At 42.7% G+C, this 21,430-nt stretch overlaps 1 protein-coding gene across 1 annotated transcript in view; it reads left to right on the top strand.

Annotated features, from left to right (window-relative positions):
* EEPD1 (endonuclease/exonuclease/phosphatase family domain containing 1) overlaps positions 1-19,843 on the top strand; it is a 66,159-nt gene extending 46,316 nt beyond the window's left edge. Inside the window, exons 3-7 of the mRNA XM_048511556.1 lie at positions 5,113-5,223; positions 8,351-8,485; positions 10,907-11,039; positions 17,718-17,912; positions 19,369-19,843. Coding sequence (XP_048367513.1) covers positions 5,113-5,223; positions 8,351-8,485; positions 10,907-11,039; positions 17,718-17,912; positions 19,369-19,568 — 774 coding nt within the window. The 3' untranslated portion in view covers positions 19,569-19,843. The remainder of the gene's footprint in view (positions 1-5,112; positions 5,224-8,350; positions 8,486-10,906; positions 11,040-17,717; positions 17,913-19,368) is intronic.
* The last annotated feature ends 1,587 nt before the right edge of the window (positions 19,844-21,430 follow it).

The following is a 21,430-nucleotide window of genomic DNA, read 5'->3' as shown; positions in this document are numbered from 1 at the left end:
CTGCTGTATTATTTGCTGATGTCTGGTTTTGATGAAGGCTGAACTGAATAGTAATGGAGCTGGGAATCAGAGGATTGAAACTGGTTGGGTGAATGAATGTTCTGGCATGGAGAAGTGTGGGACAGCTGCTAGATTTTGAAGGAGCTTATGCCTAGAGGTTTAAAGACATGTTAATGTTTGTCAGCTTCACAGTAGGCAACCCACCAAGCATGCCCACAAAACTTTAGCTATATGGGGAACTGGGTGCAGAAAATAAGGGCAGACTGTGAAATTATCCTCCTTTATTTGAAATTCAGAAGGTAGACTTCTTTCTTAAGTCTATCACTTAAGTGGCTATTAGGGGACCAGGGGTGGAATGGGGGACAAGTTCAACTTTCTTCCCCAGAAACAGAAGTGGTTATTATTCCACACACCCTTTTCTCTGCCAAAGAGTAGACTAGTAGGTTTCAGGTTTTTGTTTTATTTATTATTTACTATTATTAAAACTTAACAAACAAAAAAGAGGGGAAAAACACAAAAAGTACATATAATAGGGGAAAGCGAGGGCTCTTGATATTGTCTGTACCAAATATAAACAAACTTAAAAGTTTTCTTCTTGCTCTCAAGTTACAATAGTAAAATTAATTCTTAGTTATTAATAAGTTTCACACTTTTTTGGTTATATCTGTTTTCTTGTTCTATTTTTCAAAATTCACATATCATCAGTTCATTTTTTCTGTAAAAGGTCTATCTATCAGGGGTTTCCAATGATGAATTTCAATAAGTTCTCCTAATCTTCTGTTGTAGGTATAGATGAAGTTTTCCATTTTTGCTCATATAATATTCTTGCTGCTGTTGCTGTATATAAAAGCAAAGTTCCATTTTTAAAAAGTGGTCTGTCTATATGACGCAAAAGGAAAGCTTCTAGTTTCCTTTGTATATTAGTCTTTTAAATATTTTGAATGATTGAATGTATTTGCAGCCAACAATTTTAGCCTTGTTATATGTCCACTGTAAGTGGTAAAAAAGTTCCTTCATGATGATCCAACAAACATTTGAAATGTTTTTATGCATCTTTGCCAATTTCTTTGGCATCAGGTACCAACAATACATCATTTTATAAAAGTTTTCTTTAAGTCTGGAAATTATTAAGGCTCTTTAACCATATATTTCCCCACTGTTCCATATGTATATTATACCCAAAGTTGATGTCCATTTTGTCATAGTCTATCACTCGTTCTTATTCTGTGTCGAATCTCAACACTTATACTTTTTAGCAGTAACTTGTTTGTCATTCATGTGTAGTTCCACTTCAGATTCAGTCTTGGAATCTTCAAAATCCTGAGATCTTTCCCTTATTTTGAATATTTCTAGTAACGGTGCATAGAAAAACCATACTTGATCTTCTAATAATTGATCTCTTGATTTCATTTTGCATTCCCATCGTGAAAAGTCGAAAATGTCATAGTATGCTATTCACCTGTTTTCAAATATCATTTCATGTCAGGATTTTGTTCAATTTTGAAGGGCTATGCATTAGATGCAGTGATGTTCTCACTCAAGGATTGCAGATGTTCCCAGTCCCACAGCAGTCCTTTCAGAGGTGGGATCCAGCAGGTTCCCACAGGTTCCCAAAAGTAGGTTACTAATTATTTGTATGTGCCGAGAGGGGATTACTAATTGGTGATTTTGCCATGTAATTTTTGCCTTAGTTACGCCCCTCCTCTCAGCAGTAGCGCACAGAACTTGAAGCAGTCTAGCAGGAGGTGCACTGGCGTGCCTGGCAGCCTGCGCCTGTGTGCATTTGTTTCCCGCCCAAGGACCGGCGCAGCGGCTGCGTCCTTGCCACAGCCCCGCCCAGGAATGCCCCGCCCCCAGAATGCCCGGCCACGCCCCCGTCGGGCCCTGCCCAGCCCCATTGGCATTACGCCACAGTTTGAATCCCACCACCATGGGAACCTGTTACTAAAATTTTTGGATCCCACCACTGAATCCTTTCCAATACTTGGAGTAGCCACTATATGGTGAAGAGGGGAAGGGAGATAAAATCACTCATTCTATCTTTGCTTGTGGTGCTGATTTTCTGTTGAGATGTTTTCTCATTTTCCTTCAACTTCATCCTTTTGCCTTTAGCGTTTTGTTTTCATTGACTTCTGCCCTTTAATCTGAGAAAAATAATTTGATATATTTACTTCTTAAATATTTAAAGATGTTTCCCCTGGAAACTAGCGAGGTCCATTACAATTGATTTTTATTTTATTTTGTTTTGTTTCCTCTTTAATGAATAATTAACTGCTAAAGACATTCTTTGCAGCATATCTTTTTTGATGCAGTATTAATGCGTAATCTGAATAGTTACTAATTCGACCTCTGACCAAGAGCTGAGCAAAAATCAATGTTTCCAACTTGGATGGAACTTTTAAGAGAGGTCACCTGCCTGCAGAAACCTTGTGTTAGTTAGTCATATGCCTTATGATTGAGAAATATTTTACTTGCGAGTTCCAAAAGGCCCATCTGTAAGGAAGGAACCAAAGGTTTGAGAAAATCTGAGGGAATATTAAAACTGTATGCAAAATATTTTTATTACACTGTAAGAAGAATATATTAACATTTGCAACTGTTTAAAATTGTAGAAATTCAATGGAAATATAAATTCAGGAGTTGAATCTTCAATAAAACCCCCACAATAACAGCACATAAGACGTTACAAATATTGACCTGATGCATTTCAACCCAAAGGTCTTTTTCAGAGGTCAAAATGTGTGTGTGTGTACAAATCATATATTACATTAGTGCAAAAATAATCAAACTAGTAGGAAGAGTTGTGTATCAAATCATATGTAGGTCTTTATAATGAGTGCAAATAGTCTTCCACTTATTTAGGAGTTCATCTTTTAAGTAGTGTCATATTACTTCCAATCTGTCCATAGTAGATCAATTTACACAGTATCTGTGTATGTCAGCGCTGAGTCAAATGAGGAATGACTCAGCACTGTAAGGAAACCAATATAACACTGCTTCAATCATGATTGTTTACTTTTATTTATTTATTATTTGTTTTGTTCAATTTATGTGACCCCCCCCCCCCCCCGGCAAGGTGTATGTCTGCATGGGGATAGAATAGCTGCTATTGTGAAGACTGTATTTGTTTTGTTTCCCCATGTATTATATACTTATGTATGTATGTATGTATGTATGTATGTATGTATGTATGTATGTATGTATGTATGTATGTATGTATGTATTTATTTATTTATTTATTTATTTCTTTATCTGATTCATACATATTTAGTACACCCTTCCTTTAAGGAACTCATGTATACATCACATTAAGGAACTCATGTATACATCACTTCCTTTAAGGAACTCATGTATACATCACCTCCTCCATTTTATCCTCCCAACAACCCTGTGTAGTAAGCTGGCTGAGAGTGACCTGGCCCAAGGACACCAGCAAGTTTTCATGCCAGAGTTGGGCGCCTGAGCTACACTGAGAAGTTGTAATTATGCATTTGACACAATAAGGTGTGATCTTCATTTGTAAGCATTTTTTTGTATATTTGTTTTGAAAATATGATTCAGATACATGATTTCCCAGTACAAGCTTCACAGGTTAGAGCAGGGATCTAGTTTAGCTAACTGTTTAGGACTGTATGTTTGCAGACTTCAGAGCCCCTGTTAAGAAAACAAGACTTGGAGCAACAGGGCAGGCAATTGGCAGGCAGTATGAAGCCTCAGGATTGGCCAAGCTTGATATTAATAATTGGAGCCTGGATTTCTGCTTCTTCCTTTGAACAGAGCATCCCTTGCTGGCTGCACAGCTGTCAAAGGTCTGACCCAGCCTTTTGGGGTGGTAGCAAAATGGAGCCATGGGCCCTGAAACACAAAATGGATTTTAAAAGTTTATTTAAGAAAGAAGGTAAAGCATAAGTTTAAAAACATCTGGACTCACTTGTTTGTTACAGAAAGCAAAGATTTGTGATCTTAAGGTACTCAATTGCCAAAGAGTGAAAGACTTCCTCTTTTGCTCATAGTACTAAGGTTACCAAGCATGACTTGGCAAAAGTCTGAGGTGAATGTGTGGGGGCACCGTTGGTATGACATCACTTCTAGGAAAAACCCAGAAATGGAGTCATGCCTCTCTAGGAATTTTCAGAAACTCTATGGTAAAACTGTACTTGAAATGTAAACTGCACATACATGTTACCAGCAGAACAGAATTTATTCAAGCTTGTCTGCTTTTCATTATTTATCCATTTTCTCTTTCTTCCTCTCCCTTGATCTCCCACTCTGTGAAAATGTCAGCTGGGCACTCTTCCTGTTATGTCACTCAGCAAAGCATAATGTACTCTGAAATTGTATTATAATAACAAAACGAATGGATAAATTGTTTAGTTGTCAGTTAACAGACCTGGTTTGACAGCAGTCTGATCCTGGCAACCAAGGATAACGGGAATTTTTGATTTGGCAAGGCTGCCAGATTGACATGTGGAAAGCTTTGAGTTGAAAGTGTAATGCTTCACGTTTAGCACTGGCTGCTTCTAGCAGACTTCCCCAGAGGATCCAGTCTTTTAAGACAAATCTGATCAACACACCACCTGCCATCAGCTAAAAGCCTGTTCCTTCCGAGGTTCTTGTGGGATGTGACTCAAATTGAATGCGACACTGAAGCGCTGGAAATCCAACAGTCTTCTCCACCTTCTTTGGGAAGGGCACGCGTTTCAGTGCTATTAATAGAATGTTGCATTTTTTGAGATTGTTTTAATTACCGTGACTGCTTCTGAATCCTTGGTTTAGGCACCTTGTCTAATGTAAGGCTGTGTCACCAGTGAAAACCAGTAGCCTCGTTCAAGAATTGGGGGGAACCTCCCCCACCCCCAAATCCTGTACTTTGAATTAAATTCCCTCTCCAAGTTATTTTGAAAAATCCTAAAACTGAAACGTTTTCTAGGACACTTACTCCTCCTACCCCCATATTCTTTAAACTGTTTCTTAGTCCTGTTTCTTTTAAAATGAATCGCTTACTCAGAAATGTTTACAGACTGAGATATTGTAGAAGAATTTTGTACTTTAGTAAAGACCTACGAATGCTCTTGTGTTGTGACTTCTGTTGCTTATGTTGTCTCTCTCCAGTTTTGCATGGAGTTAAATCAGCCAACTCTGCCGAATATTCGCAAGTGGAGAGGCCCACGAGGGTGCTGGAAAGGAGTTACTTCTGAGAAGGTCTCAGGCGAACCCCAAAAGGTATTCTGGTCTCATCATTGTGACTCCTTGTAACATTTTGTTTTTGTCTATCTAATGGCATAGTTTAATCTGTGATAAAGCCTTCTGCAATTTTTTTAAAAAGGTAGCGGTTAAGGATTGTATTTCTTTTCTGCTTTGAGCTGACTTCTGATAATTGAATTTCCCCATGACTTTGTTATTGATTTTGGAAATGCTCACTTTTTCCCCTCACACTGCAGTAAGTTTTTGTTCAAAAAAGAGAAGAGTTCTGTTTAAACCACACATATTTGTGTCTACCCACTAGCCTCCAAGGATGCTTGTGTTCGGACAGATTTTATGCTGTAATCTAGTTGTTCAAAGTGATTCCTGTAAATATGGGTTGGCGCAAATAGTAAACATCTGCTAATAGAACAGTGGTGGTTTGCAGAGATTCCCACCTTCCCCGTTACCCCTCATTCTGTTTCTGAAGGTCCCTTCCCCCTATTATGGGTGGGGCCCAAACAGAGGCATAGCAAGGGGGGAAAGCACCCGGTGCACTGGTGTGTCCTCCTGCCCCAGAACACCGCCACCATGCCCCCGGAATGCCCTCGCTACGCCCCCACAGGGGCACGCGCCTGGTGCGTCACGCACACCCTGGTCCCCTTGGAGTTACGCCTCTGGGCCCAAATTCCTTCTGTTATCAGGGATTTACCAATGGGATCCAAGGAGAAGGCTTGGTTGAGGCGTGATGAAGAACCATTCCTTTAGATTGTAAAACCATGGTTTGGCTTCTAGGATACCACTCATCTCCTGGTATCTTTCTATTAATGCTGGTTTCATTGCCTTCACTCAGTAGCCAGGAAGGGAAATTACTGGAGAACAAGCTGGTATCTAAGTTATGAGGTCTACAACACTTGATTATGCCTACCTCTGGTGAATAATAAACTAATTTAAATCTGTGTCTTCAGAACCTGGTTTGATGGATGCTAACTATAATCACAGAGTGTCCCGCCTTCAGTCACATTCATTATAACGGAGTTTAATTAAATCATAATTCTGCAAGATGGCTGAATTGAGCTGTGTAGTCTCAACACATTGGGTTGGATCCTCTGACTCCTTTCTGTTGGCACAAGAAGAATCCCTCTGGCTGTACAGTTTCTGCTGACACCAAAGGCAGAAAAGAGGGTGTTGGTTGCTTCCTTCTCTAACAGTTTCCCTGTTTGCATGGCCTGTAATCCACACATATTCTGCAGCTCCCAGCATAGCCTTTTTGGCATCATGTCTGCTGCAGAAAGGGCAAAGAGGGAAAGGTTTACCTCTACTGGTCATTTCTGTGGAACAGGTTCCCATCCACTGCATTTACAAAAAATTCAGAAACATAAAAATCTTACTGCAGTCAAAACTCACAAATGAATGGTTTCACAGCCATAGCTTCAAAATATTTTACGAACAAGTTCAGTTTTTGCTCTTTCGACAGGGTGCCAGCCTGGCGCTCATCCCAGAATAAGCCTTATTCATGGCAAGGGGGCAGATTTAATTTCCAAAATTCAGTGCTGTCAGCTGAAAGGTGCACAAAGTTAAACGGAGTTGTAACAAGAGACAAAAGCGTACCAACGGGAAACTGAACAAGGTGCTGGCAGTGATTGGTATATGTGCAAGAATTCTTAAAAGAGATCCAGTGTACAAATGTTGATGTACTAACAAAATATCCTAAATTTAGAGATGTGGCCTTTTGGCTAGAGCAGGGGTCTTCAAACTATGGCCCTCCAGATGTTCAGGAACTACAATTCCCATCAGCCCTGCTACTTGGCCATGCTGGCAGAGGCTGATGGGAATTGTAGTTCCTGAACATCTGGAGGGCCATAGTTTGAAGACCTCTGGGCTAGAGGATTGAAAGACACGTATCAAAACTCCAGTTTCCAAGTAGGGAAACTAAGGATAGAGGATGATTTGTTTAGCAGTTGAAAAATTATGCATGGTGTGGAGGAAATGGATAGCAATTTTTCTTCTTCTTCAGTCATCCAAACATATTGATAGACAGCAAAAAATAAACAAGTACTTCTTCATAACGAAGTGTAATATATTCATGGGCCTCAGAGTCAGAAGACACAGAGGGGCTGTGATGGGTGATGTAGCTTTAAAAAGTGTTTAGACAGCATCATGATGGATAGATCTGACAGGTGTTTCGTACTGGGATCACATTACCCTAAATCTGAGGAGTCTGCACTAGCTTCTGATGCACTACTAGGCCAAATCAAAGTACAGGTATTAATCTACAAGGCTCTAAACAGCTTAAGTCCTGGGTACTTGACAGAGCACATTTGCCCATGTATCCCTGTTTGGACACTGAGGTCAGAGCAGGAGGGTCATCTAGCTGTCCCACCTTCTTCAGAGGTGGGGGGGAGGGGTAGTCTGGAGGTCCTTGTCAAAATAGCCCCTGCACTATGGAAGGTCCTCCCACTGGCGCCCGCCAGGCATCTGCTCTTTTGGTGTTCCAGAACTGGGTGAAGACCAGCCTCTTCACCTGGGTGTTCAGCTGTTACTTCATACTGGTGTGGGTGGGTGGGGGGCTCGAGGTGTCCTGTACAATCTGCCCACTTTTGAGGGAGGTTGGGGTGGGAATTTTAGACCTTGGGTTTTATCAAGCTTTTTTTGTAACCCACCCTGAGACTATTGTAAAGGGCAGGAAATAAGTTGAAATAATAATAATAATCATTATCCTGTACTTTTAGCCATAGTAATTGAGTTGAACCACATGTCCAAACACCAACTACTGGGGGGCTAATCAGTGGGGAAAGGATGTCTTCATATTCTGCTTGTATATTTTCTGGAGGTGTCTAGCCAGACTTGATAAGTTCTTGATCCATCACAGGTACAAATAATGTCTGTGAGAGACCTTTGTGGTGAATTCAAGTGGCCCGTTCATCATAATTCTCTTTATCATGATTAAAAACTCTGTTACCTCTGGGAACATCTTCTCACACAAAGACAGTTGACAAGAGCCAGTTTAGGTAAACCAAACCTTGGAGTAGGATTCCTGAACTGGGGCTTCAGAATATTGCTCATTTTTGGTATATTTTTGGTCTTGGTTTGAGTAGTTGTATGAGTTTTGGTTTTTTTTTAAACACAAGAGGTCTTTCTTCATTAATTTTTCCCTTTTACTTCCCAGGGTGTGGAATATTTGGGCTTCTTGTGGGATGTGACTGCAGGTGTAGAGTTGAAGGATGCCACCACATATGAGAACTCGCACACAAATGGGAATGGGAGGCAGACGTACCCTCAACCTTATGTTGCACACTTCAAGGTAATGTGTTCAAGAGACCTGTTGTTTTCTTTGCTTCTGCGATTTTATACTCCAGTATATAGCTGACCCTCGTCTACTTTGATATCTATTTATTTTGATATTTCTATATTCCACTTTGATTTTTCAAAAGAAAAATCCAAAGCAACTAATGAATGTTATGCCCAATGTATTGTCGAAGGCTTTCACGGCCGGAATCACTTGGGTGCTGTGTGGTTTCCGGGCTGTATGGCCGCGTTCTAGCAGCATTGTCTCCTGACGTTTCGCCTGCATCTGTGGCTGGCATCTTCAGAGGATCTGATGTTGGGAAAGCAAGTGGAGTATATATATCTGTTGGAGTGTCCAGGGTGGGTGGAGAAACATTGTCTGTGAGTAACAAAGAAGGCAACCAGGTCAATAGTTGAGGGCATCTGAATAGAAGTATGAGTAACAATGAAGACTATAGCATGGGAGTAACAATGGAGATAGCAAGGTCACAGACCTTGAAAAACCAAGCTAAGTCATCCAATTGTCCATGTGCTTATGGATTTCAATTGCTTCTCTGTGTAGTCTGACGTAGTGGCTTTCAGAGTGGTCCAGAATTTCTGTTTTTTCAAATAATATTCTATGTCCATGTAATATTCTATGTCCATTGTTACTCCCATGCTATAGTCTTCATTGTTACTCATACTTCTATTCAGATGCCCTCAACTATTGACCTGGTTGCCTTCTTTGTTACTCACAGACAATGTTTCTCCACCCACCCTGGACACTCCAACAGATATATGTACTCCACTTGCTTTCCCAACATCAGATCCTCTGAAGATGCCAGCCACAGATGCAGGCGAAACGTCAGGAGACAATGCTGCTAGAACACGGCCATACAGCCTGGAAACCACACAGCACCCAATGTTATGCCCAATTTAGTGAAAGCAGATACACAAACGAGGACCATACTACATTTTGCTCTGTCTTCAAAGGCAACTAGCTGTTAATGGAGAGATTAGGAGCTGTTGGGCCAACCAGGCTGCCAAGAAAGATCTCACTTGCTTTCCCTTCCCAAAATGGCCACTGGTGAGAGGAAGGAAGGGGGCAAGTGACAGTTGGGCCAAGCAGACTTAGGGGAGGAGCTTTGCTGTGTCTGCTTCTCCTTCTTGCAGGATAAAATGTTTGATCCAAAGTAATTTCTTGTACATGCAAACAAAGCACAGCTTTTCCGTGGTTATTAATGAGAACACTTTTTTCAAATGTGTCAGATAATTGTCACAATTGTGACTGCTATGTAGCAAGGTGCTAGACAGAGATAGCAACAGGGAATTTTGCTAAGGGTGTTAAGCTTGATATTGCTCCATTTGGTCCACAACCCCTGTCCAGGTTGCTTACATGATGAATATTAGCAAACTTGACCCATTTAGAACACGTGCATGTTTTTATATGCAGTATTATCATGGTGTACTTAGTGGAAAATAATTTTCTTGGAATCCAAATTGGGGAGCTTGGTTGATAACAAAAATTCCTGCCGTGCTGGGATCCCAAAGTAGCTCAGTTTCCTTAAACGAATTTTTCCTTTGTAATCATGTAACAGTTCATGTTGTTCACATAAGCTGCATCATGGAGATCATTCATAGTTTGTCACTCATCAAAAAGACAGGAAGGAAAGGGAAAGCTGTGAGAATTCATTATAGCAGAGGGAAAGGATTGTAACAGAAATATCCGCCCCTGGTTAGTATTTGGCAGTGGTGGCAAACCTATGGCACTCCAGTTGTTCATGGACTACAATTCCCATCAACCCCTGCCAGCATGGCCAATTGGGGGCTGTTGGGAATTGTAGTCCATGAACATCTGGAGCGCCATAGGTTCACCACCACAGGTATATAGGAATACAATGTAGTTAGAGAGGGGGATGATTATTTAAAATGACAGATTACTGAAGAATACCGCTAGTTTAAGAAATACAGGGCTTCAGATTTAAGGTCTGCTTGTCTTCCAAATTTTTATCTCTCCTATCCCCAGAGGTATATGAGATACATCCCTAAACTATCTTCACAGCAGTCCAATGAGATTAGGCAAAACAGTAATTGGCCTGACGACACTACATTGGGATTTGAACCTGACACACTCTCTCCTGAATTCTTCCAAATGTGAAATTTAAATGCAGAAATCTAAATTTAGAATTCTAAATTGATGGTTACTCATTTTCTGTGAAAATTGTCAGTGTGATGAAACAAACGTGACTTCATGCCGTAAAAGGAACTATAGGCGTGGGCTGGGGATGTCAAGATACTGACCGAGGGCGGGGTATGTGCCAGGGATGCAGGAGAAGTTCTGTTGTAGTGATTCATGGTCACCTTGGCAGATGGTTTCAGTTTTTACAGTGGTGCCTGGCTTTGTGGATGTCCTATGAAAAGCCTGTGTGCTCATGCTTTCTTTCTCGCATGCATGTAGGTGGGGATGAATGACCTCACACTGGTTAACATTCATCTGGCCCCTTTGCTCTCAACGGGGGACAATGCTGTGAAAAACCACAATAGCCACAAACTAGCAGCTTTTGCACAGACTCTACAGGAAACACTGAAAGGTAAGGCCATTATTTTTCTTCAGACTGAACCTGTGCAGTTAAAAGAAATTAAAAACAAAAACTCTGGTGGGTCTTGTATCCACTTGGGTTTAAAAACATACATCAACCCTCAGCTATTTTACAAACCTCGGAAATGCCCTATTTTGGGCTCCCCCAGTGAATTCATAAAAAGACCTTGGGTTTCGTCAAGACGTCCTTAATTTGCTAAGACATCAGCTGGAAATTTAAAGGGATGGAAAGTGCTTGTGTGATCTATCACACCTTAACCTCTCATCTGGAGGCTCTTCAAAAGTATCTCACACTGAAGTTTGTTCTAAGAAATACCAAGGGCTTCTACCATGAGTGTTTTTTAAAGGTGAGAGTGTAGTTGAGCCTGCCCACTTGCATGTAGCCAACTAGATCCTTGAATCTGTCCTCACCTTCACATCTAAAGAATAATGCACTTTCATTCTACTTCCAATGCTCTTTAACAATCATTTGCAAGTGGCGATTGCCATTTTGCAGAGTAAAATCCAGCTGCAAAGTGCAACTACAGTGGATTGAAAGTGCATTATTTGGCATGTGTGAAAGAGCCCTGTTTCTTCATTTCTTATTGCTTTCCCTTTTTCTGATACTTCAGGCTGAGATCCAGATAGATTCCACATCCATAACATATGTTGCCATTGGGGCTCTGTTGGGGTCTGGGGCAACTACCCTGTTGTTTGTTGTTTACCAAAGCTAAAAATGTGGCATGCTGTAAACATTGGATGACTTAGCTTGGTTTTTCAAGGTCAGTGGCTTAAAACCAATTTCAGAATCCATCATACCCATCTCCAGTTTCAGAAGAGGTGTGCAGAGAGGGAGAGCCTTTGCATGCAATCCGTTGTGCGTGTTTGAGCTTCATGGCTCTGTAAGTTGCTTGTTGTTGACCATGACTGCTATACCTTTAGCATGGAAAGAAAGGGTTGTTCTAGCCTAGACTCATTGCTCCTTTTAAAAGACTAAAGCTGCTAAAATTGATGCAAGATTTGTTGGGTCACAATTGAGTTAGATCCCCCCCCCCCACTTTAATGCATATTTTTTTAAAGCTAGGAAAGAGCTTCCAGAGTGATTCTCCATTAGACAAATATTGATTAGTTTCCTTGCAAATGGACTCCAAAATAGCATTGTACTGCTCATTTGGGGGAAGCACTCTTGGCAGTATTCTAGAAGAACTGTGGAATGATGGTCAGCATGTTTACTCATACCCTCTTAGGGGCATCCCAAGGGCAACTTCTGTACCTTGCCCACAAATGTAACCTGGGCATCTTTCACTCAGGGATGGGGAAAGCTGCCCTAGCTGTGCAAGCTGGGATTGCATGCACTCACACAGGGGCATGTCTGCCAGAGGGACATGGGGTATCATATGTCCCCAGGCGCATGCCATCTAATCATGTGGGACCAGGCCCAGGCCATGCTCGCTGACTCTGGGCAGTAGACCTGGGCACCTCTCCGGCTCCGGGCAGTAGACCCTAGTGCCGGCACTGGGCAATAGATGTGGGTGCTTTGCCAGCTACAGGGGTAGACCAGGGCACTGGTGTGTGGGGGGGGGGGGGAACCACGGAAAATTCAGATTTTGCCCCTGGGCTCCATTTCCCCTAGATACTCCTCACTCACATGCCTCATCCCTACACCATTCATAACTTTGGCCTCCCTGAACCAAACTGCACCAAACTGGTGGGGGGGGGGGGGTATCATCAGGACAGTCTCCAGATGATACCCTGAAATTTTGATGCCCATACATCTAAAAATACGCCCCATGCAGGCACCCCCAGAAATTTTCCCAAGATTCTTTGTTCTGGTGGCATGCCTCCCACCTCCTTCCTGCTTGTCACATTGGCACAGGAGAGTCAAGCCACCCTCATCCCCACAGCAGCCTACCCCCAACAGCCTTGGCTGAATAAAACCCTTTTAAGGGACTAAAGTGTGTGCATCAGACGGCCCAGTGCTTTCTCATCTCTCCACTGTCCCCGTCACACCTTCCACTAGCAGTGACCAAGTTGATTTTGGTGAGTGTTCAATAAAGCAATTTTGATGAATAACTGCTAGAATTATGTGCCGCTATTGGAGGGGAAGCCCAGGAAGGTAGAATAGGACTCTGAGGTACTTTTTACTCCTCCCCCCCTTCTTCAGTGATTCATACCAATACCTTCCTTTCACAACAGAAAAGGATTTGTCTGTTGTCTCTTGTTTAGAAGAGCTCAATGCTTAGTGGTAGATAAGACGAGGGAGGTAAAAAGTTGTGGTTCTTTAAGGCAAGGGACCGTAGAAGTCTGCTTTAAACAGCTACACTTTCACACACCCACAGCTTTCCTGAATTGACAGGGTATTTCTGTCGGTGAGAGAGGAAGAGTGATTTTATTTGGAACTCCTCCTTAAGCCCCAGAATCTCACTCTAGCGAAATAGGGTCACCTTACCTCTTGGGATATTTCCCTCAATCCCTTCACAAGTCCCTAACCTAATGTTTCTTTAAGGTAACGGTATCTGCTCAATTCCTGCATTTTTATCGGTCCCTGAGCCCTTTAGATTTTTGAGTTCTTTTTCTTCACTGGGCAAAGCCAACTATCTAACTATTTTCTTGATACTAGTTCTGGTCGGTTTTCCGGGCTGTGTGGCCATGGTTTGGTGGATCTTGTTCCTAACATTTCGCCTACATCTGTGGCTGGCATCTTCAGAGGTGTATCACAGAGAAAAGTCTGTTTCACACTGTGTCTAGTGAGAAGAGAAAGTTTAGTGTGGTGTATTGTTCATGTCCCAGGGTGGGGAACCAATCATTAAGTGTTTGGGTGGAACTTGCGATGGAAAAATGTGGTTGAGTGCACTGTATTGTGGGTGGGGTTATCAGTCCATTTTTTAAGTACTGGGAGCCATGCTTTCTTATTTTCAAAGTCTCTTCTTTCTTATTGAAGTTGTCTTGGTGTTTGTGAATTTCAGTGGCCTCCCTGTGCAGCCTGACATAGTAATTTGAGTTGGTCGATACCAGCCAGATTCATTCCAATTTGATTCAGACCAGATTCGGATCAATGGGCTTGGATTGGTCAAATTCCGAACCTTGCAGATTCAGACTGCCCTGAATCTGTGGGAACATCGAGAATTTCGGATGCGTTTTTATTTTTTGTTGTTTTTCCACGTTTTGGCCTGCAGGGGGCGCATTTATAGATATATCAGCACCAAAATTTCAGGGTATCATCCGGTTACTGTCCTGATGTTACCACCCAGTTTTGGTGCAGTTTGGTTCTGGGGGGCCAAAGTTATGGACCCCCAAAAGAGGTGCCCCTATCCCCCATTCTTTCCAATGGGAGCTAAGGAGATGGGGGCTACCCTTTTGAGGGTCCATAACTTTGGCCCCCCTGAACCAAACTGCACCAAACTTGGGGGGGTATCATCAGGACAGTCACCAGATGATACCCTGAAATTTTGGTGCCCATACATTTAAAAATGGGCCCCATGCAGATACCCCCCGAAATTTTCCCAAGATTCTTTGTTCTGCAGTGACTTAGCTGCATTGCTGTCAATGGGGAATTTCTGGTGGAGGTCTGCGGGGTGCACATTTCTGAAGGTACAGTCACAAAGCTTTCAGGATATCTTCAGGAGAGTCTCTGGATGACACCGTCCAGGTTTGTGGAACTTTGCTTCAGGGGGCATTGGGAGATGGGCCCTACCCTTTTTGGGTCCCATAGAATTGAACCCCCTGAAGCAAAGATTGGCTGTGCCGACTGTCAAAATGGCACCTTCTCTACCTACATCAGGGACCAAGCAGGTACCATGGGGTGCTGCCTCAATCAGTGACCCAGTAAGAACCCACACACCTCCCTCCTCATGTGTAAGAAGCCTCTGTTCTCGTGAGGCTTTGCTGGTACAACATCAGATGGTTCTCTGTTTTGGTTGCAACTCAGCTCCAAGTCTAATGAAGCCAAGTCATAGACCAGGATTCTAATCACCCTACTTGACACTGACTTAGAAAAAGATGTTAGTAGGGTTGTATACTCTTCTGCCACAGAACTCACATGCCGGACCTTCTTTTTTGTAGAATGCTCCACCTGGGTCCTAGTGCCTACCTAGCCCTGCTTCTGCCCATATGTTTGAAAGTTGTAAATGCTCTTGAATCAAAGTACCATATTCAATAATGCACAAAATAATGGCTTTGACAAAGGCAGCATGTGAAAATGAATTATAATTATCATATTCATTTGGGGCTATATTTTTATGCGGAACTATATAATTGTCTCAACTGCTGTACGTCATCTGACCATACTAACATCTGTTTCTGAGACAAAGTATAGAAAACTTTCAAGACCTCCAGAGCTATAACAGTCCCAAGAGGCCCATCCATGTTCTTCAGTACTTATATGGATTGGAGGCAAGACCAAGTGGGAACCTTGAAAAAGCAGATACCTTTTATATGGCCAGATTCCTTCTATGCAGACCGTGCTGATTATGCAATTGCCATCAGGGGGCTTCCAGCCTCCAGGTGAGGTCAAAAGGTCTTATGGAATTACAGCTGATCTTCAGACTGCAAAGCTCAGTTCCTCTGGAGAAAAGGGCCAGACTCTAAGGCATTATACTCTGCTGAGGTTCTTCCCCAAACCCACCATCCCTAGACCCCACCCCCAAAATATTAAGGAATTTTCCCAAATAGTATTGGCAGCCACTTATGTGACTGGGCAGTCAAGGTGGACCAACCAAATGTAAAATGTTGGCTGACTGGGGATTGGATGATGCCCTTTCCCAAAAGGTTATCCTGCTTTACTCTTAGTGTTATTTCCTTTGTAATATCCAAAGGACTAGAGACCATTTAAGTTTTCCTGTTACTTTCCCCCGTTCATGACATGTTAACTCCTTCTTGCCCATATCACCATTCTGACCTGGAATAGTTTTTCAAGTTGAACTGTATGAAGGAACGCATTGCTTGGAAAGCCACACCTGTTGTGCTGGGAAAACACTTCCTTGTAAGCGTAGATACGTTTAAATTGGTTGCAAATAATGTGACAATCACTCAGTTGTCTGTTTTACAACATGGTTCCCCTGTTTACAGAGCGGGGTGTTTGCTATACCAGAAAGGGTTCAAATGCCTTTTCTAGCTGTGTACTCTCTGTAACATTTATGGTTTGAGAACCCTTGTAAAGTACTGTTGTTGCAATATGGGATACAAGAGGGTGAGGATTTTTGACTGATCATGGGCACCCTCTGCTGGCTGATGATTTGCATAGCAATAATAACTTGAGTCTTAAGAGTCCACAATAAGTATTTAGAAAATGTTCCCGAGAAATAAATGTCTGCTTAAACAAATAATGCGACAGTCAGTAGGTTCTTGGCATCGCATTTTGCGCTTGTTAAATATTTCTAACCTTTTAACAACTGAAAATATTTATAGAATCTTAGCAAGTTATTAATTGATGTTTAATCAAATCTTGAGCCTCCTCTCTCCATCATTATTGAGCATATCCCTTAGGGTATCTGGTAGCTGAACCCAAGAATTTCTCTTGTTGCACAGATGGTCAGCTTCAAGAACAGATAAGGAAACTTGGCCAAAAGAGAATGTTAGCAATGAATTATACAGAAGCAAAGACCAACATAAATAATTAAGCTAAAAGTCCAGGTACAGTACACTGCCACAGAGATGGAACTGAGTACAGAAATCCGGTGGGATGGTAGCCGTCCAAAAGAAACTAATTAAAAATCGAGGCCACATAAAATTTTGCATCAAAAAGATTTAACCTAGTAGAAAGTGAGTGCATTTGTAAAATTCCCAGTTGCTCTCCCAGAATATGTGTGTGTGTATTTAAAAAACATATTGTGCATGTGAATGTAAAATAGAAAAATACTCATTTGGAAATCAGTAAAAGTGTTAAGAACATAAGAAAGAGCCTGCTGGATCAGATCAGAGTCCATCTAGTCCAGCACTCTGCTACTCACAGTGGCCCACCAGGTGCCTTTAGGACAGTGATGGCGAACCTATGGCACGGGTGCCAGAGGTGGCACAGAGCCCTCTCTGTGGACACATGCAAACAGAGTGTCCCCCCCCCCCCAAAACACATCTAGACTGGCCTGGGCCGCTGGGCTCGATTATTAGCATTAAACCTAAGACCCAGTTTTTGGGAAATAGTGTAGGTAACCCTGTTAAGCGCTGTTAAACCCCACGGACTTCCATGCGAAGAACTAAAGCGTGATCGTTTACCTGGAAGTAAGCTCGATTGCTGGCAATGGGGTTTGCTTCTGAGTAAACCCTCCTAGGGTGGTGATTCACCCGTTGGATGAGTTGCATGGTTGCTTCAAAGCAAAGCGATCGACTACCACCAAGCTTACTCCTGAGTAACGCACGCCTCGGAGCCAACCATTTTTTCTCAGCGAAAACCTTAGTATTCAGGTTAAATTGCCATGTTGGCACTTTGCGATAAATAAGTGGGTTTTGGGTTGCCATTTGGGCACTCAGTCTCGAAAAGGTTCGCCATCACTGCTTTAGGAGCTCACATGCAGGATGTGAAAGCAATGGGCTGCTGCTGCTCCTGAGCACCTGGTTTGCTAGGTGTTCCATGCATAGGGGGATAGCAAAGGAGAACAGGCAGAGCTCTATTGAATCAGAGGAGTGAAGGTTGGGGGGGGGGGCTTCTCCTCAGTCACTCACTGAACCCTCCATTTTTGTTTTATTTCTTCCCCAGGAGAAAAAGAGGTGATCATTTTAGGATACTTCAGTCAAGCTCCTGACAGCAGCGACTGTGACCTGTTGAGGAAGGAGAAGTTCCACCATCTGGTCCCCGCCAATACGTTTACAAACATCAGCACAAAGAACCCTCAGGGGTCGAAGTCACTGGACAACATCTGGATCAGTCGTAGCTTGAAAAAGATTTTCACTGGTGAGTTGCCAGTTCTGTAGGAGGTGGACATTCAAAGGCTATACGGAATCAGGCTTTTGTCGTAATGCTGTGAGAATCACCAGATCTGGGGCACCTAAATAAGTTTCCGTCAGCACATTTTGTTAAGTAGACTTAGGGCATTTATGCTCTTGCAGTCTGCTTCACATTAAGCGTTGGATTCTCTGTAATGCACTCGTTTCCCCTTCTCCAAACTCACTGTCCCTCAGATCAGAGAATCTCCACAGTTTCTGAAAATTCTGAAGCATGACTTTTCCTCTTACTTCACAGGGAAAGCGATGGGAAACAGCATGCATTTTGGCTTGCATTGGGTTGTTTGGCTCCTCTCTGGCTACCCAACAGCAGTTCCTCCCATTCTTGGGGCAGCAATTCAGAGCAGTCAGAAGAACTTTCTTCTTTTTTAAAAAAAATTAACATGGACTATCAAAATAAATCTAGATCCAAGATGGCACACGCCCCCCCCCCCCAAAAAAAAAAAAAGAAAAAGGAAAAAGGCATCAGAGAGCAATCTCCTCAGTGGGAAGTTATGGAGAGAATGTGTGGGTTAAATGGCAGATTGGATCAACTGGGGACACTTTGCAGCAGGAAAATCACACTAAAACAAAGAAACTCATTGCAAAGCTGACGTTCACAGAGTAAATGCTGCATGTATAAAGGGCCTTAGAAAGCTCTGAAGCCTGGATGTCTGTCTTCCAAATAGACCTACAACACACTGTATCTGGAAGTTGCTGTGATGTGTTTTTTGTTTGGTTGGATTTTTTGCTATCGAGATGCAACAAATGTATGGTGACCTCATAGGGTTTTCAAGGCGAAAAGATGTTCAGAGGTGGCTTGCTATTGCCTGCCTCTGTGTAGCTTCCCATCCAAATACTAACCAGGGCTTAGCTCTTAAGATCTGGGTTATCTAAGTCAGGGAATGTTTTACTTAGCAATATTTCATAGTTTCTGCAGTGAATATGTGAAGAAGGGATGTGTGGCCAACTGTAGCTTTCCCTGTGCCTATGTCTACTGCATATCCCCTGGTGTCAGGAGGTGTGACTGTTCTGCATTTTTTACTGCTTTTTTCCTTTCGAAAGCTTTAGCAGTTTACACGTGGCTCTCATTAGTTTCCTAATGCTGCTCCTAGACACAATAAATTCACAGTAGATTAATTTCAAAAGAACTGCAGTCAGCTGTCCCTCTAAGGCTTCCTTACCTCTGTGCTGAAGTTCACTCTCACTGAGTAGAACTGAGCTGCCCGCAAGAGCGACCCCTGCTGGGCAGCTGCCCAACCTGCATGGCTGCGTGGCTTACAGGGAACGTTGATTACAGTTTTTCAGACCCTTTTTATGCCATTCCCTTGGATACTAAAAGGAAAAGACCCAAAGCTTTGTCATTGGGTGTCTTCTTCAAAAAATTTCACCCTTTTCTTTTTCCTTGACATTTTCTGTCTCTGCAGGTTATTGGGCAGTGGTCAGAGAAGGTCTCACTAACCCCTGGATCCCTGACAACTGGTCATGGGGTGGAGTAGCCTCAAGCCATTGCCCAGTGTTAGCTGAATTCTACATGGAAAGAGACTGGAGCCGAAAGGAAGCAATTCGAAATGGCAACGGGGTGACGGTGGAACGTAGCGACTCTAATACGAAACACGAGCGATGATGGTCCGCACGGCCAGACCTTCATTCTCATGCCTGGAAGGAATGGTGGAAAGACCTGACTGTGAACCAGAACTGCCTTTTTTTCTCATTTAAAAAAGAATCGGCTTCTGCTTTTAACATCTTCCTTTCCCATCCTCCCTGCTCTGCGCCCCTCTGTGAATGTTTGAGGGTGTCTTATTGCCATAGAATGGTTTGTGATTTTTTTTAAAATGGAGACATGGTGGACACTTCTGTGCTTGGATAACTGCAAATAAAATGCACTTTTTAATACTGTAAGTTCCTGATCTCTGCAATTTTTGTACAATGCCACCTTAATGGATAAAAGAGAGTAACTCATAGAAAGACAGATTCGCATAACCCATCTATAATTATATTTCATGATTTGGATGTGTGTTGCATGAGTGGTCTTTGTGTATTGATGGCAAGCTAATCTAGAGAACGGGAATTTCACATATGTTGTCAAGAATATCATTGTACGCATCCAATATAATCGGATGTGGGGGTCATTGTGCATCATGATTGGAATACCTGTTGAAGAAGAAGAGGAGTTTGGATTTATATTCCCCCTTTCTCTCCTGTAAGGAGACTCAAAGGGGCTTACAATCTCTTTGCCCTTCCCCCCTCACAACAAACACCCTGTGAGGTAGGTGGGGCTGAGAGAGCTCCAAGAAGCTGTGACTAGCCCAAGGTCACCCAGCTGGCGTGTGTGGGAGTGCACAGGCTAATCTGAATTCCCCAGATAAGCCTCCACAGCTCAGGCGGCAGAGCTGGGAATCAAACCTGGTTCCTCCAGATCAGAGTGCACCTGCTCTTAGCCACTATGCCACTGCATTTTCAGAGTTTCTACGCCTCTTGAAAAGACAGGTTGTTGTTCATTAATGTATTGTGTGAAATAGCCTTGGAACATCTGAATTTAAGCATTAAGTAGAAATGAGGATACGGATACAATGTCAAAACATACAGCCTTACCCGATGGACAGAGTTCAGCATGGCAGTAGGAATGCTTCAGTCCATTCAAAGTGCAGAATTAAAGCATGCATCTTTGCTGGAGGGGTCCTATACGTGTAAAAATCAAAACTGTTGTGTGCACCTCAGAAATGCAAGCTATGAACTGCAGAATTGCTTCTGCAGTTGGTCAACAGTTCTGTAGTGGATCCAAATGCAGAACAAGGAACCCCCAGTGTGGCTGCTCTGCTGGATGCAAAGGCTTCTGTAGTGCACATAAGGTTAAAATAACCTAACCAGGCAAGGCCCAGCCAATTGCATGTGAACCCACTGGGTTCACCGGTATCTGGTAAAACCTCCAGAAGACTCCCCCAACCGCTCAGTAGATTGTACTTCCCTGTCATGGCTCCAATTCTCTGGAGTTCCTTCTCTAATAAGGCCCCAAAGTAGTTCCTGAAATGTGTAGGAAGCAGGTGACCATCTTCCTTCTAAAATTAGTATTCAAGCTAAGTTTTTATTGTGCCTTAACTGTGTTTTCATTATGCTTTTATAGAGCATTGCTTTGGGTAGGGTCACCTAGAAAAGCAACTGATTGGTTTAAAAAAACAAAAAACATTTTTTAAAGAGAAATGTGCATATTTCAAGTAAGAACATAAGAACAAGCCAGCTGGATCAGACCAGAGTCCATCTAGTCCAGCTCTCTGCTACTCGCAGTGGCCCACCAGGTGCCTTTGGGAGCTCACCTGCAGGAGGTGAAAGCAATGGCCTTCTGCGGCTGTTGCTCCCGATCACCTGGTCTGTTAAGGCATTTGCAATCTCAGATCAAAGAGGATCAAGATTGGTAGCCATAAATCGACTTCTCCTCCATAAATCTGTCCAAGCCCCTTTTAAAGCTATCAAGTGTGCGCCTTTGTCCCA

This window comes from Sphaerodactylus townsendi, linkage group LG11 (assembly GCF_021028975.2).
Source record: "Sphaerodactylus townsendi isolate TG3544 linkage group LG11, MPM_Stown_v2.3, whole genome shotgun sequence".
NCBI classification, from domain to species: domain Eukaryota; kingdom Metazoa; phylum Chordata; class Lepidosauria; order Squamata; family Sphaerodactylidae; genus Sphaerodactylus; species Sphaerodactylus townsendi.
Note: the sequence above shows the minus strand (reverse complement) of the source record. Positions and strands in the feature narration are given on the sequence as shown.